General features: G+C 35.8%; 1 protein-coding gene across 1 annotated transcript in view; it reads left to right on the top strand.

The window, feature by feature from the left end:
- Nup88 (nucleoporin 88) overlaps positions 1 to 17,807 on the top strand; it is a 29,546-nt gene that overhangs the window by 6,177 nt on the left and 5,562 nt on the right. Inside the window, exons 4-9 of the mRNA XM_046425002.2 lie at positions 2,037 to 2,123; positions 5,417 to 5,593; positions 8,968 to 9,154; positions 9,826 to 9,973; positions 11,747 to 11,845; positions 16,753 to 16,843. Of these exons, the coding sequence (XP_046280958.1) occupies positions 2,037 to 2,123; positions 5,417 to 5,593; positions 8,968 to 9,154; positions 9,826 to 9,973; positions 11,747 to 11,845; positions 16,753 to 16,843 (789 nt within the window). The remainder of the gene's footprint in view (positions 1 to 2,036; positions 2,124 to 5,416; positions 5,594 to 8,967; positions 9,155 to 9,825; positions 9,974 to 11,746; positions 11,846 to 16,752; positions 16,844 to 17,807) is intronic.

Raw genomic sequence — 17,807 nt, 5'->3', positions numbered from 1 at the left:
ATCTGGCTGGTCCTAAATATTGAAGATTCTTTTAAAAATATGGGTTATTTAGCGGTTCTCATTCCCTAAACTTTGACAGAAAGAACATTGAGGGCAAAAGGAAATTCCCACTCATTGTTATGAGAAACATTTCTTTTATTGTTCTCCAACAAAATATTGCTTGAATTACTACTGTGTCTTTTGAAGTCAGTGATGACTTGTAGGAACCTAGGAAGACCAAAGTGAATGTGCATTTATTTGGAGCAATTTGTCATTACAAATATTTTTTTAAGTACTTGTCACATTTTATTGATAATGGAGTAAACCAAGTTTAAAAATTCTTGGTGGAGGACTGGGGTTGTAGCTCAGTGGTACACTCGCCTAGCATGTGTGAGGCACTGGGTTCGATCCTCAGCACCACATACAAACAAAGATGTGTCCACCGAAAACTAAAAAATAAATATTAAAATTCTCTCTCTCTCCTCTCTCCTCCCTCCCTCCCTCCCTCCCTCTCTCTCTCTCTCTCTCTCTCTCTCTCCCCAAAAAAAAAAAAAAATTCTTGGTGGAAAAAAGATAAGTGACCAATTTAGTGCAGACTTTGGGGGCGACATTTGATTTCTAATAATGACATTACCAGCCTTTTGAAAAATAGTTTCCCTTTTAATATAGCCATACACACTGTGAAATATGTTACCTTTTTTTGTTTGTTTTTTACACTAGGGATTTAATGCAGAGACACCACTGATCTCTACACCCCAGCCCTTTTTTAATTTTTATTTCAAGATAGGGTCTACTTGAACTTGCTATGCTCCTGCCTCATCCTCCTGAGTTGCTGGGGTTACTGGCATGTGTCACCACACTGGTTAAATTACTTTCAATTTAAATGATTTTTGGAAAAAAAATTTTTTTGACTTTTATACTTTTCCCTTGAGAAAATATGGATGATATGATATAGTGTTTTCATATAACAAAACACATATAGATTGCAAGCTAAATGTTATTCATATTTGGGCATTTGGAATGTAAAGAAGATATTTCCTTTAGGTGTCTAATAGAGACAGATAATTATAACTAAAGGGAAGCTAGCAGGCTTGGGGCAGTAGTGAAATGATTAGGCAGAGAGTATAGCTGAGGACCCAGGATGGAAAACATGAGGTGCAATGGTATAGGCTTCTCAGAGTTTTTGAATAAGGCTGAATACTTATAATCTGACTGACTAATCTGATGCACACTTATAATCTAACTGACTTGGGAGACTAAAGCAGAGGATTGCAAGTTCGAGGCCAGCCTGGGCAACTTAACAAGATCCTGTCTCAAATAATAAAAAGGGCTGGGAATGTAGCTCAGTGGTAGATACCCATGGGTTCAATCCCCATTGCGGGGGGGGGGATGGGAATTTTGGAAAGGGGGCTGGGTTCATAGCCAGGGAGGAGAGAGAATTTTTTTAAGGGGGCTTGGGTCATGGTAGAGCATTTGCTTAGCATCATGCTCAAGGCCCCAACACTGCAAGTAAAAAAAAAAGAAATTTTGATATGGATAGAGAACATTACTTCAGGTCCTAAAGAAACTTCCCTCTTATATAAAGAACAAAGGAAGCAGGCTTCTTTGTCAATAACAAAATCTTTGGCAAAGAAATGGTTAACTGATGATATCCCATCATCATATATGTAGAACACTATAAAACTTAAACAACAAATATACCACTTATGGTCACCTTAAAATATTGTTTTTGGAGTTCTATTGAGAAAAGTAATAGGTGAATAATTTAGAGTACTTGAAAAATAAATGTATTTCACACATATAAGAAAAATATATTTCATAAATATATGAAAAAATACGTAAAGGATATATAAGCTATAGATAATTTCCAACCCATTCTAATGCACTTTTGTCAGTTTCATTGCACTATTTGGAGAACTGAATATTTGGGACATAATGGGTTTTAATAATTGGTAGGAAATTTCTCAAGTAAAAACTGACTAGATTGAGAGGAAAGTACAATTTTAGGAAATGAAGGAGAATTTTAAGTACTTGTTTTCTTCTCTCTTGATTGCTAGAATTTATTCTCTCCGTGAGCCACAGACACCTATTAAGGTGATTGTACTTTCAGAAGCAGAAGAGGAGAGTCTAATACTCAATAAAGGGTATGTTTTTATTTGTGTCATGAAATGTTTGTTCAGTTGTTTGTTGAGATCATAAATGTAGTTTTAAGAGATTTCAAGATTTTTCAGAGGTGACTTTGCATGCTTTTGGTAATGTGAGAAGTAAGCAAAGGTAGGCAATGTAAATAGGTAACAAGAAGTTATAAATCTGAATGTTATTGTAACATTATTTTCTTTTCAAGAAAAATCTAAAATGAGTGCAGAAATGGATTTTCCTATTGTAAATTAATAAGAGAATACATTATGAAATAATTACAAAATTGTGAAAAGTGAGTATTGGGTTGGAGACCTACTTAAACCCTTTGATTCTCCCATGACCTTGGCTTCTTTTCATGTTTTCTTACCCACTACAGGCACATGTTCCTGTCTGCTTTGACCAGTTAAAGGAATGACCCTTTGAACTCACAAATCCCATTCCTCTTGCCTCCTGATAAGTGTTTCTGGTGATTACCATACATACACGATCACACAGTAGCAATATTTCTGAAGTTCCATGTCTCTGTGATGGTCATATCTAATATTTCTTATTTAGTTTTTGTTACTCTTTTATACATAGTTATTCTATATTTGACAGTTTCAGTATCTGAAGTCCTTGTTCTTCAGTTGCAATCATGTTGCTTTTCTTATTGCTGATCACTGACTGTGAACTTACATTTACTTAATCCTAATATTTGGGATTATTGAGAGCCTAAATTGGGGGTATGTTCCTCCAGAAAAGATTTACAACTGTTTCTGCTAGGAGCCAGGGGTTGTTACTAACCTGGGACCATTAATTCTCTTTGATGGCCCCAGAACTGAAGATTTCAGTTATAAGATGTGAATGTTTTATAGCACCAGCTTAAATTCTAGTGCATCCATCTCCACATTGGCAAATACCTGCCTCTGGGGTTGATCCTGTTATTGGGTCAGGGCATTTTTCTCCTGCAACATGTTTCCATAGCTAATCAACTTACTTTCTTTTGAGAGACACATGATCTAGATAAAAGGCAGCAGAGTAAATGCAGTGTTGTCCAGAGGTTTGCCCCTGGTATCAACCTACCAATCCTTGACAGCTGTGGTATCTGGGCATATTTCCCAATTGCATTGAGCTTCATTTTCGTGACTGTATTCCATGAGTATAAAAAAAATTACTGGTTATTTCTTAGATTATTGTACATAATAAATGAGATGCATAAAGAATTGCTTAGCTCCTGGGTGTATACCTGAAGGCAATAAAGTCAGCATATGAATGAGATACCTACATACCTATCTTTATTGCAGCACTATTCACAATATCAAAGCTATGGAATCAGCTTAGGTGCTTGTCAGCAGATGAATGTTTAAAGAAAATATGATGTATGCACATACATGCATAATGGAATATTATTTTGCCATAAAGGAGGAGGAAATCCTGTCATTTGTAGAAAAAGAATTGGAACTGAGGTCATCATGTTAAGCAAAGTAAGCCAGACACAGAAAGACATGTTTCTTCTCATATATGGAAATAAACAGAAAAATGATGTCCTAAAAGTAGAAGAGGAACGATTAGACAAAGGGTAAGGAAGAGAAAAGGGAGAGTTACTGAGGAAAGTAGGAAGGGTGACTACAATGAAAGCACAGTATTGTGCACATGGGAAAGTGTCACTGTGAAATCCATGAATTTGTACAATTAATATGAGCTAATGTTTATAATAAAAAAGTGCTTGGCATGGGGTTTGCACAGAATACTCATTCATTGATACCTAATATGATTAGGTATATTACAATATTTATTAAGTGTCACTTAAATTTAACTTAAATTAACTTCTCTGTTCCCTTTCTTTTTTGGTTTTTAATTTAACTCTCCTTTTATTCTAGTGTTTGGAAGAGAGATGTTACTTATAATACCTTCTAATGATGTTGACTTTCTAAACTTGGTGAAATTGTGATTTTAGTTTAACAATATTTATTAACCTTTTATAGATTAAGTCTTTTTAGATAACTATACTTTAAAATATAATAGCAGCATGATTTTATAATTTGTCCTTCCAGATTATACATGTAACATATCTATTGTAGAAAATTGGGGAAAATAGAGAAAAATATTAGGAAGAAAATAGAAATCTTTTATAATCTTTTATTCCCTAGCTTCATTAGAGCTGCCAAAATGATGCTTTTGATTTAGTTCAGACACTCTACTTCCCTGCTCTCCTCACCCCATTGATTTCCCAGAATCTACCAAGACTTATATGCCTATCACCTGACTCCCTCTCCAGCTTCATTCCTCCCACTGTGCCTTGGCTGTCAGAGCAACAGCCACCTTGTCCTCCTTGACATTCTTCAGATACCAAGCACCTTCTACCTAAGATCTTTGGCATGTGTTTTTCTTCCACCTCAATTGTGCCTTCTCCAGATAACTATAGAGCTGTTTCCTTACTTCCTTCAGATCTTTGCGCAAATATTACCTTTTCAGAGTCCTTCCCAACTACCTAGCCTAAAGTTACATCTCCATCAATATGCTTTTGCCGTATTTTATTTTCATTCATAACATCGTTTTCTGAACTTATACTATGTTTATTTCTTTTTTTTCCCCCTTTTCTATTTTTTAAATATTTTTTAGTTGTTGATGGACTTTTATTTTCACTTATTTGTATGTGGTGCTGAGAATCGAACCCAGTGCCTCAAGCATGCTAGGCATGCGTGCTACTGCTGAGCTACAATCCCAGCCCCTATTATGTTTATTTCTTCTCTGTTTATTGTACATCTCTCACCAGATGGCAGGGCCTTTAATTTTGCTGATGTATTCCCAGAACCTAAAATAGTGCCTGACAGAGCAAGTGGTTAAATATTTGTGGAATTAATGAATCCTGCTTCTTGGAGACAACTAATCCATGTTTTTATTTATATTTATACATGTATGCATGAATGTTTTTGTTATTTATATATCTGAATTTAAACCATTTAAAATTAAAGCAGCACCAAATAATTTTATGGCTTTCATTTAAATTTTTTTTTTTTTTCATTTTAGGTGGACACAATACCTTTATTTTATTTACTTATATGTGGTGCTGAGGATCAAACCCAGGGCCTCACACATGCTAGGCGAGTGCTTTCACTGAGCCACAACTCCAGCCCAATTTTATGGCCTTCTTTTTTCACTTAATTTTATGAAATTTTTCCAGTGTTAACATTCTTTATAATCATATTTTTTTGTCTTTTCACTCCATTAAGTATAAATTTTGTATTTACCCACCTCCTGTTACTAGAGATTTTTTTGTTTTTGTTTCAACAAGTTGTTTTTTCAAATCTCTTTGCAGAAGGGCATATACCGCATCTCTAGGTGAAACTGCAGTTGCATTTGACTTTGGGCCATTGACAGCAGTTCCAAAGAATATATTTGGACAAAAAGGCAAAGATGAAGTAGTGGCATACCCACTGTACATCTTATATGAGAATGGGGAGACTTTCCTTACATATGTCAGTCTGTTACATGGGTAAGTTGGGGTGGTAATCTACCTGAAATGAAACTCAGCTTGTGCTGATTGTCATGATTAGATTTGGGAAACCATATTTCTGAGTTTGTGGAAATGAGCTCCCTTTAAACATTTGCTTTGCTCATTTTGGAGAAAGAGTTGGTACAGATCATTTGAACTTTCATTTCCTCATTTTTGAGTAAGCTCTATAGTTTAGAATAAGATACAATTTGCTTGTGTTCAAAAGGCTAACTAAAAAAGTATTTATGGTTTATCTTATATGAACAAGGCACTATGGAAATGATTAGATAATAATCTGGTTTCTTTTGCCCTTTTGTGGAGAAAAAGATAAATATACACATGAAGAGGTAATTACCCATACCACATTACTGGGACACAGTAAGAATCCAGAGCAAGGAGAGATCATTCTGACTGGAGAAATTAAGAAAATTTTCATGGAGAAAGATTCATGCCATGTGGGATTTAGTCTCATGCAGGATTAAGTGAAGCATCAAGGAAGAGTAAAACCATTTCAGTCATAAGGGCAGCGTAAAGCACAATGTAAAAACAAGCAAGTTACAAGTTTCATTCAAGGGTCAACGATTAGACATCTTGGGCTAGAGCAGAAGATTCATGTAAGGAAAGTGTTGCAAAATCGATTGTGTTCTAGGAGTTTGAACAAGGGTGGTGGTAGTTTAAAGGGAGAAATGAAGCATAGTAGATGCTACAGAGGAGTGATCAGTAAGACTTAGTTACAGTTTGGATAAGGAAATGAGCCATTAACAGAAATACTGAGATCAAGAAAGGAAACTATTTTTCAGGGGGAGATTTCTTCTTATAAATGATCAATGTGAGACAGTACTGAATAAAGTGGAAATATTGTATGGATGCTTGGAAAATGTAGAACGGTGAGAGACAATTGAGAAGATGTGAAAGTCATCTGTTAGGTTGAGAGAGTAAATAGAGGATAAGATTTGGGCAAGGTTTGTAACCAAAGGCAAATGGGCAAGCGCTGAACATTAGTTTATTTACTTACCAATCAACTTGACATATTTATTCAGGGTGCACCTTGTGGCAGACTATGGAAATACAAGTTTGGAGACAAGGTCCCTACTGTGTGGTTCCTTGTCTAACAAAAGGGCATTCAACTAAATAACTGTAGTAAAGTGCAGTGTAATGTGCTTAGGTCATCACAGGTTGTTACGAGCATCTGATGAAGTAAATGCTTAGTCCTATTATCTTAGAAGACTTTGAGGAAATTGTAATATTAAAGCTTGAACTTGAAGGATTTAGTAGAAGGAATTGGAAGCTGAAGTGATTCCTGGAGAGAGAAGAGGGTACACCAACTGATGAAGATTAGAAAGATGAAAGAGTTTGATGTTGCAGAATGGTGAAGATTTACTCTTGAGTACATTCCCTTGGCAGAAATGTTCTTTACCTTTCACACATATTTTTCCTGGGAGGGTTTTTTTATGTTGTTGTTGTTTTGGTTTTTTGTAGTGCTGGAGAGGTAAACCCAGAGCCTTGTATACACCTAGGCAAGCACTCTTCCACTGAGTTACACTCCCACCCCATCTTGGGGAGATTTTGTGGTAACATTATCATCCTTACCCTTCTTCCCCTTAATTTTTCCATATCATGATCTACCTAGTAGTGTTAGTCCCAAACTTGTAGTCATCTACATCCTCTTGCATCTAATTGTTCCAAATTTTATTGATTTTTATGATAAAAGTTTCTTGAATGTTTACATCCTTATCACCATTCTTTTGTTCCTGCTTCAGATGTTTATCTTCTGCCCAGATCATATTCTCTTAAGTAGTTTCCGTTAATCCAATTTTGGACCCTTCCTGTCCTCCTCAGTGTTACCAGATGAGCTTTATAAAATGAAGCTCTGTCACTCCTGACTTACACTTCTAGTGATATACTCACCCAGAATAACTCTGAATATAAAATCTGTCTGCTTCATAAATCAATTCTAGATATCTGTCTAGCTACTTTTCTGTTGCTTTAGAGCTTTTACTTTGCTTCCTATCATAGTAAGCTAAGTTTCCTCCCTCTTAGTTCCTTGCCTTTCATGTTTCCAGAACTTTGTATAAACTATGTCCCTCCTACCCCCCAAGATAATTTGTTTCCAATATTTTACACCTTTTTACCTGACTCATGTCTTTGTACCTTTTTGTTGTTCCATTGTACCCAGTACATCCTTTTTTTTTTTTTGGTCACACTTATTACATGGTGTAATAATTCTGGTTAAATGTCTGCTTCCCCATCTCAGTCATCAGTTATTGGGTGTACCATCCAGGACTAAATATATATGTTTGTCTAATTAAATAAAACGTGCATCCAGAGCTCTGAAGAGTAGCTGCATCTCAGAAGAAAAGATTTGGGAGTTGTCAGAATATGGGTAGTTAAAGCAGGCACAATTTAATATGCTACCATGTAAATGTGTATTTTGAAAACAGCAGACCACTGGAGTACAGCAGTATTTAAGAAAGAAATTAAATTAGCAAAGGACATTAGAGGGTCAGGGATGTAGGTTATTGGTAGAATGCTTACCTAGCAATGTACAAGGCCTTGGGTTCCACCTTTATACTGCAAAAAAAAAAAAAAAAAAAAAGAGGAAAAAGAGAAAGAAAGAAAAAATTGTTATAGTGTGTTAAGGTGTCAAGAAGCAGTCCTTGTTAACCAAAATTAATGTAGCAGAACATCACTTAAGCCTTTTGGATTTCACAATGAGAACCATATGGATGATCTTTGCCAGAGTAATTTCAATAGATTGGTAAAAGGGCTACCATAGGCAGCTTAGGGTAAAACCTTTCAATCTCTGCATTATTGGCATTTTGTTCTGTATAATTCTTGGTTGTGGGATGTGGTGATAACACAGCAATAATTCCAGCTACTTAGAAAGTCTGAGCAGGAGTACAAGTTTGACCTAGCTTAGGCAACTTAGCAAGATCCAGTCTCAAAACAGCAACAACAAAAAGGCCTGGGATGTAGCTCAGTGATAGAGTGCCCCTGGGTTCAATTCCAAGTACCAGGAGAAAAGAAAGAAGTGAATGATTTTTTGTTGTGAGGGGCTGACCTGTGGAGGAATGTCTAGCAGCATCTCTGGCTTCTACCCACAAGATACTAATTTTCACACCCAGATCCCTGTTGTGACAATCCAAAGTGCTTTCAGATATTAACAGTATCCCCTCAAGGGCAAAATCAACTCTGGTTAAGAACCACAAGAGTGTTGGAATGTTAGTGGGAAAGTGAAAAAGTAGAGACATTGGGAATATATTATAGGGATTTTATAATATCTGGAGGAAGACCAAGTCAAAGAATGGTTTTAGGGGATGGGCAAATCTATCTTCTGTTAGCATTTCCTAAACATGTTTTTATTTTTTCTTTAGCCCTGGGAATATTGGAAAACTGTTGGGTCCATTGCCCATGCATCCTGCTGCTGAAGATAACTATGGTTATGATGCTTGTGCTATACTCTGCTTACCCTGTGTTCCCAACATCTTAGTGATTGCTACTGAATCAGGAATGCTGTATCACTGTGTTGTGCTAGAGGGGGAAGAAGAAGATGACCAAACAGTAAGTGCAGGCTAGTATTGGTCTATTTCAGATCTTTAACACCAGGTATACTTCTTGGCCCAATATGAATATTTAATACATGAGGAATTTTAGCTTATATCTGACACATCTGGTCCTTTGGAAATTAAACACAAATAATTGAAGCATATTAAAAACCTAGACAGATAGAAGTTAGGTTGCACTATTTAGTTGGTCCACCAATTTGCCTATTTATTTTTCTGACCTCTGTATTGAAGTCTCTGGTAGCAAGTAAAGGAACCTTTGAATCACTCAGCTGACTTTTCTATAGACTTACTTATTAACATATAATAATCTTTCTAAAGAAGGATACATTTTTCCTCTCTCTCAAGAAGATCAACACATTCTTAAGAAAGGGGATGGAATTAAGAAGAATTTGAGAGCATTGTTTGATCCAGCTTTTTTCTCCTGTTTTTTTTTTTTTTTTTAAAGAGAGAGAGAGAGAGAGAAAGAATTTTTAAATATTTATTTATTTTTTAGTTTTTGGCGGACACAACATCTTTGTATGTGGTGCTGAGGATCGAACCCGGGCCGCATACATGCCAGGCGAGCGCGCTACCGCTTGAGCCACATCCCCAGCCCCTCTCCTGTTTTTAATTGTGATTATTTTCAAATGAATATGCAGTATCAAAATTATAGTACTTCTTTTACAGTCAGAAAAGTCCTGGGATTCCAAGGCTGACTTCATTCCTTCTCTGTATGTGTTTGAATGTGTTGAACTGGAACTCGCCCTGAAATTGGCATCTGGAGAGGATGATCCCTTTGATTCTGACTTTTCATGTCCAATTAAACTTCACAAAGGTAAGGAATTCATTAAATGTAGTTCTTTTATTCCATTGTATATATTTGTACTAAGTAGTCACAGCCTGTTCACAGGTAATTTATTTGTTTTGTGGTTCCAGCCTTTAAAAAAGTTAACTGGGGGGGCTGGGGATTCTGGCTCAGCGATAGAGCGCTCGTCTAGCACGGGCAGGACCCGGGTTCGATTCTCAGCACCACGTAAAAATAAAGGCATTGTGTTGTGTCCATCTACACCTAAAAAATAAAAAAATTAAAAAGTTAACTGGGTTCTTTTTTGCCTTTTAGTCACTACACAGTACTCTTTCTCTCCAGTGAATATTAAACAAATGATTCTCAAATTTTAAGATAGTGTTCCTCAGTATGAATTCACTCAGATGTACAATAGTGACTTTTTCCTGCACCTATAAAAAGTAGATTTCGTGGTTAGTGGTAGAGTGCTAGGGAACAATACTGGCCAAATAATTGTGTGCATGTACAAATATGTAATAACAAATCCCATCATCATGTACAACTATAATGCACCAATAAAAAAATGTGGAAAGAGAAAAAAGTGTTATGCAGAACTCCAGTATATAAAACATAAAGATAATATAACATTAACTTATTGTAAATTTAACATTAAGGAAGTATGCTGTTAGTAGGAAATTTTAATTTAGATGCTTATGGATTATTATTGCCATCTTATCCAATTTACTATGTGCAAGCTGGGCGATGTGGCACACACCTATAATCCGAGTTGGGGAGGCTGAAACAGGAGGATCCTGAGTTCAAAGCCAGCCTCAGCAAAAGCGAAGTGCTAAGCAACTCAGTGAGACCCTGTTTCTAAATAAAATACAAAATAGGGCTGGGGATGTGGCTTAGTGCTCCTGAGTTCAATCCCTGGTACATGAAAAAATAAATTTACTATATACATTATTTGTATATTTTGTTATTTCAATATTTTAAAATTCTTAACCACAGAGATAAATGTTTACAAATAATAATATATTCAGGAGCTCATCTTTAACTTTTTTTTTTAGTTGTAGATGGACACAATACTTTTATTTTATTTATTTATCTTTATTTGGTCCTGAGGATGAAACCCAGGCCCTCACATGTGCTAGGCAAGTGCTCTACCACTGAGCTACAACTCCAACCCTCAGGATTGTCCTAATTGTTACTAGACTCAAAGGCAGTACAGAAAATTTTGGTTCAAAGCCAGTTACATTATCTTAATTAACAATTGCTCCTATTTCTTAGTGTCATAAACTTTGGACCTATCTGTAAATCAACATGAAAATACAAAACTTCACATCTCATTTGATGCCTAACTTATTACTTATGACAGAATATTCACTGAGGGGTTATGCTGGAGTCAGTGTAGTACCTGTGCTGTAGGAGTGCACTTACTTCAACTAGTTCATCTAAGCAGATGTGAAGCATAAGTTTTCTACAGAGCTATCATTCTTTATCACCATTTATCTTGAAGAACTTTAAATAAATGTATACATAGACCAAAAGGCATAATGAGTTACCTGACAGCAAGTTTTCATGCTTTGGTGGATTCCACTTTGTTGTTTTCTAGAAAATTAACATTTGAATTTTATTGGACTTTTTACTTAAAATATATTTGAAAATTGAACTTAAAAGTTAAAAATTTCAAACTCCTTGATGTGGTGCCACAGTATGAAATTCCTACAGACTTCCATCAACAAATGTTTTTGCAGACTACTAAGATAAATTATTTCAGTTTTCTAATGGATACCTTTATGTCATTAATGAGTCTATTTGCAGACCCCAAGTGTCCGTCAAGATATCACTGTACTCATGAAGCTGGTGTACATAGTGTTGGGTTAACCTGGATTCATAAACTTCATAAGTTTCTTGGATCAGGTGAGTTTACTAACTTTATGTGTTTTTCGGTAGGTTTTAGATGTTCTGTCAAACAAGTAGTTTGGTACAGGGAAACTATAGAAAATTGGTAAAAGGTTTGTTCTCTACAAAGTTCAGCAAAATTGACAAACCTTGCCAGGCATGAAAACACATGCTTGTAATCCTGGCAGCTCTGGAAGGTGAGGCAGGAGAATCAGAAGTTCAAAGCCAGCCTCAGCAATTTACTGAGGCCCTAAGCATCTTAGTGACACCTTGTCTCAAAATAAAAAAATAAAAAGGGCTGGGGTGGTTGCTCGTGGTTAAGTGCCCCTGGGTTCAATCCCTGGTACCAAAAAAAAAAAAAAAAAAAAAAAAAAAAGAGACAGATCTTTAGTTAGAGTACCAAAAACTAGAACAGAAAAAAAACCAAAATTATAACAATCTGGTACAAAAAAAGGAATATTACTACCAAGCTTACAGAAACCAAAGAAGGAAAAAAAGGGAAAGGGTACTGTGAAAAAGTGTATGTCAGTTAGATAATCTAGGTGGAATGGACACATTTCAAGAAAGAAAGAAACTACCAAAATTGACTCAAGACAAAATTTAAAAATTGAATAGATCTATAACAAGAAATTGATAGGGAAAATAATTAAGCAACAAAAAACACTATTCAAAAAGAAATTCTAGGATTAGTTGGCTTTACTTTTAAAGAATTCTTTACAAGCTTCTCCAAAAAAGTAGAAAAAAGTAGATGAGAAGGGAACACTTCTTAACTCATTCTGTGAGGTCAGGATGACATTTGTACTAAAACCAGACTAAGACATCCAAGGAAACAAAACAATGGACAGATATCTCTTATGAATGTAGACAAAAAGTCCTCAACAAAATACTAGCAAACCAAAATCCAGCAACATGTAAAAAGGATTGTACACCCCAACCAAGTGGGATTTATCCGTGGAATACACGGTTAGTTTAACATTTGAAAATCATTTAGTGTACATGTGAATAGAATAAGGGTCAAAAACCATGTGATCATCTCTATAGATGCAGAAAAAGCATTTAAGAAAATCCAACAGCTTTCATGTTAAAAAGCAGTCAACAAACTAGTAATAGAAAGGAACTTATTCTCAGACCGATAAAGAGCATCTCCGAAGAATCCGTAGCTGACAGAATAATGCTTTCTATATAGCTTTCTACTGCTGCTATAATAATTCACAAAAACTGGCTTAAAATACCACAACTTTACTACAGTTTTGTAGGTTAGAAGTTCTGCATGATCTTAATTGTGATCTTAATTCTACTTTGCTATATAGTCAGTTTCTAGTGATTGAGATGTGGACATCTTTTGAGAATCCATTATTCTGTGTACTACAGTCCACTCCTTGTCTACCTCCAGGATTCACATCTGACTCAAATGCAAAATATATTCACCTTAACATTCTCAAAAATCTCAAACAATACAACAGCAACACTAGTTCAACATCTCATCCAAATCTCATGAGTTTTTAAAAAGTCCCATATCTCATCATTTAAATCAACTATGGGTGAAGTTTTTCTATTTATGGACCATGAAACACAACAACTTACTAGTTCCCAGAACACAGTGGCAGGAGCGGCAAAAGATACCATTTGCAGACATTTCAATTCAAAGGGGAAGAAATTGTTACAGGATGAAGCAATTTCCAAATCCCAATACTCATAGATTTGAAGGCCTGGGGATAATCCTCAAGTTGACTTGTCCTGCGTCTTTTAGGGATGGTAGCATTTGTTTGTAGCTATATAGTTTCATCAGCTTGTTTCTTACCTGTAGAATTTTAGGGTAGAACTGCCTTCTCTCATCTTCTTTCTAGTCTTTTTAGTCCAAACCAGCACTGTTCTAGCTGTTATAAAATTCTCAAGAAACTTTTGGATTTCTTGTGTGTATCATAGAGATTCATTTCAGTAGGTAAGTGGTTTATCTACCACAGATCCTTCCTAGATAATCCCAACTCTACTTCTGGATTTCTGATGTGAGGGCTGAATAAGTCACACTTGCAATCTCTATTCTGTGCGACTAAATATTCTGACCTTCATGGGGTATTTAATAAAGTAGTACAGCCACACTCATAGCCTTTTGTCTATAGCATGATTTTCTGACAGTGAATCTCTTTATCATCTTTTGCCATCCAGATAGACTGAGAATTTCTCATGTCATCAGGTCCTTGTTCCATTTTATTAACTTCTTCCCTTGATTTTATCTTTCCTTGTACTGATAGCAAGAAGAAACCACTAGCCTGCATGTACTTCAAGGCTTTGCTTGGTAATCACCCCAAGTCAGTGACCAACTTAATTGTAAACATGTTCTTTCCCCGTAAGGTGCAAAACAGAGCTATAACTCTTCATACCACTTCAGCATTGTAACAGAAGTCTTAGGAAGTTAGCTGAGAAAAGGTAATAAAAGATATCCAGACTGGAAAGGAAAAAATAAACTCTCTTCTTAGATACTATGACCTTTTATATAGAAAATTCTAGGGAATCTGCCAAAAAACTATTTGAACTAGTAATTATGTTCAAATTTGTAAGATATAAGACCAGTGTATAAATAGCAGTTTCATTTCTGTGCACTATCAATGAACAATATAAAAGCTAAGAAAACATTTCTGTTTACACTGGAATAAAAATGAATAAAATATGAATTTAACAAAAGAAGTGATGAATATACTTTTTTCCCTCTCTCTTTTGGTCCTGGGGAATGAACCCAGGGGTACTTTACATCCCCAGTCCTTTTTATTTTTTGAGACAGGGTCTTGTTAACTTAGTAAGGCCCTAGCCTTACTAAGTTGCTCAGGCTGGCTTCGAACTTTTGATCCTCCTGCCTCAGCCTGCCAAGCTGCTGGGATTACAGGTGTGCATCACTGTGCCAGACGCAGGATATACAGTTAATACTACCAGACAACGAAAGAAAATAAAACCTAAATGAATGAAAAACATCCCATATTCATGGATCAGAGAACTTAATGTTGTTAAATGGCAGTACTTCCTAAGTTGACCTAAAAATTAAGTACAATCCTTCTCAAAGTTGTAGCTGACTTCTTTGCAGAAATTGACAAGATTACCCTTAAAATTCATATGGAAATGCAGGTAGACTGGAATATCCAAAACAGTCTTGAAAAACAAAATTGGCGAGTCCACACTTTGCAATTTCAAAACTTCACACAAAACCATAGTAATCAAAACAGTACGATTTTGGCATAAGGATACAAAAACAGGTCAATGAAATAGAAATTGGGAGTGTAGGAATAAACCTTATATATACAGTCATTTGGTTTCAGTGATGCCAGAACGAGTCAGTGGAGACAGAATAGTCTTTTCAACAAGTGATGCTGGCACAAATGAGTATCTGCATACAAAAAAATTACCTTGGACTCCTGCTTTATACCATTTGTGGAAATGAACTCAAATTGGATCAGACCCAAATGAAAGACCTACCACAATAAAGTTTTTAGAAGAAAAGAGGCATAAATCTTTGTCAACATGGCTTAGGCAGTGGTTTCTTTGGTATATCATCAAAAGCACAATTAGAGAAAGAATAGATAACTTGTTTATCATCAAAATTTAAAACTTTATTATTAAAGGACACTGTCACAAAAATGAAAGTCCACAGAACGGGGAAAATATTTGTAAATGATATATTTGATAATGGACTTACTAGAACAAAGAACTCTTAGAATTCAATAATATAAAATGACTTGTCCAACCTAATAATGGGTAAAGTGGGGCTGGGAGTGTAGCTCATTGGTATAGTGCTTATCTAGCATGCATGAGATCCCAGGTTCCATTCCCAGAACCACAAAAGGGTACAGGGTGGTGGGGAATGCAGAAGATTTACATACGTATTGTTCCTTCAATGATATATAAATAACAGAAAATTTTTTACAACATTCTTAGTCGTTATGGAAATGAAATATCACAAAACCACAATAAAATATCATTGAATATCTACTGAGATGGCCAAAAGGAAAAAAAAATGGACAATTGCAAGTATTGATGAGGCTGTGGAAGAATGGGGACTCTAACAGATTGCTTAATGAGAATGTAAAAGGTGCGGTGGTTGAAAAACAGCTTGGCAGTTCTGGAAAAGATTAAGCATAGTTACAATATATCCAGCAGTTCCCCTGTGTATATACTCAAAGAGAAATGAAAACATGTCCACACAAATACTTGTATACAGGTGGTCATAGCAACATTATTCATAGTAGCCACATAAGTGTGTATCAACTGATAGATTATTAAAAATGGCTCTATCCATCCACACAATGAAATATTATTCAGACATAAGAAGGAATGTAGTACTATAACATGTTCCAATATGGATGAACATGGATAACTTGAAAACATGCTAAGTGAAAGAAGTCAATTAAACTATGAATTTTATGATACCATCTATATGAAAAGTCCAGTATAGACAAATCCATAGAGGCAGAAAGATGAGTGGTTGCCTAGCTCTGAGAAAGTTGGTAGAAACTGAGAGTGATCATTAATAGGTCTGGGGGTTTCTTTTAGAGAAATGAAAATATTGTAAATTAATTGTAGTGATGGCTATCCAGTTCTATTAATATAGTAAAACCCACTGGATTGTACACTTCAGAATGGGAGAGTTTGGTAGCCCAAAGGGTATTATTAAAAAAAAAAAAATTAGTGTTGAAAAGGAAGACTGTGGAAGGGAATTATTCCTGAGATTATTCTCAGTGAAACGTTTCTTCATTTACAACCTGACCAAGAAAAACCTTAATTTCCTTTCCACAGCAGAAATCTAGACGCCTGAAGTAAGGATATTTGTTAGAAGGGAATAATCCTTTAGAAGCAATGGTTTGATAAAAGTACTTTTAATTGCATTTAATATGGAGATTTGTCTAAGCATCAATTAATTTATATGCTTTCCTTTATAGATGAAGAAGATAAGGATAGTTTACAAGAACTTGCTACAGAACAGAAATGCTTTGTAGAACATATCCTTTGTACAAAGCCACTGCCATGCAGGTAAAGCTCATCTCTCCCATGTATACAATGATAATACTAGTTCATTTCAGTAATTCAAGTACATACATACTTAGAATACTTCACCCCAAGAGTATCATGTTAAACCTTTCTCCTGTTTCAAGGCCATTCCACATGTTATTTTCTCTGTCCCAGTCCTGACCCTAGCTTACTATCCTCTTGGTTAACTCTTACTCTTGTTTTTGAGACACGGTCTTGCTATATTGTAGACTGGCCTCACATGCCTGGGCTCAAGTGAGCCTCTTGCTTCAGCCTCTCAAGTAGCTAGGATTAAAGGTTGTACCACCATTCTTGCTAATCTGTCATTTCTTCAGAGGACTTCCTTGATTGATTCCTTCAGAGGACCTCCTGTTCTTTTTTATCATATTCTTGTATTGTAACTTGTGTTTGCTTAATGTCTGTCACTACTACTGCAATATGTTTGAAGAAAGCAGTTTCTTATTCTTAGTATATTCTGTTGGGCTTTTTTTTACTCAGTGTGTACCAGAGTGCCACTCAGTAAATATGATTCCAAAGTTTCTTCTAAGGATAAATGTGATAAATGTGATACTTTTCAGACAATTGGAGACATAATGAGTGAATTTGGGAAGACGGAAGATGAATTACGCAGGCATCTAGAGTTTTATGTTCTCTGTAGGCCATCCAGGTGGAGGAGCCTACTAGCAGTTGGAGATAATAGGTCTGAAGTTTGGAGTGATCTTGTATAGGACACTAGAGATGGGGAATTGTCAGCATTGGAGCGATGATTCTGGCTCCAATGTAAGGTTACCCAGTAAAGGGCCTGAGACAAGTGGAGGAGATCTGCGTGAAGATCTTAAAGTATGAGCAGTGGGTAGAGACAGGAGCCCAGCCCTGGAAGGAAACGTGAATAAAGGGCTGCCAGAGACACTGAAGGAGAGAACCTGAGGGAAGGATGTCAAGGATACCAGGGAGGAGCTGTTTCTAG

This window comes from Marmota monax, unplaced genomic scaffold (genome assembly GCF_021218885.2).
Source record: "Marmota monax isolate L192 unplaced genomic scaffold, Marmota_monax_Labrador192_F-V1.1 WCK01_AAM20220418_F8-fsc00218, whole genome shotgun sequence".
Classification (NCBI taxonomy): Eukaryota; Metazoa; Chordata; class Mammalia; order Rodentia; family Sciuridae; genus Marmota; species Marmota monax.
Note: the sequence above shows the minus strand (reverse complement) of the source record. Positions and strands in the feature narration are given on the sequence as shown.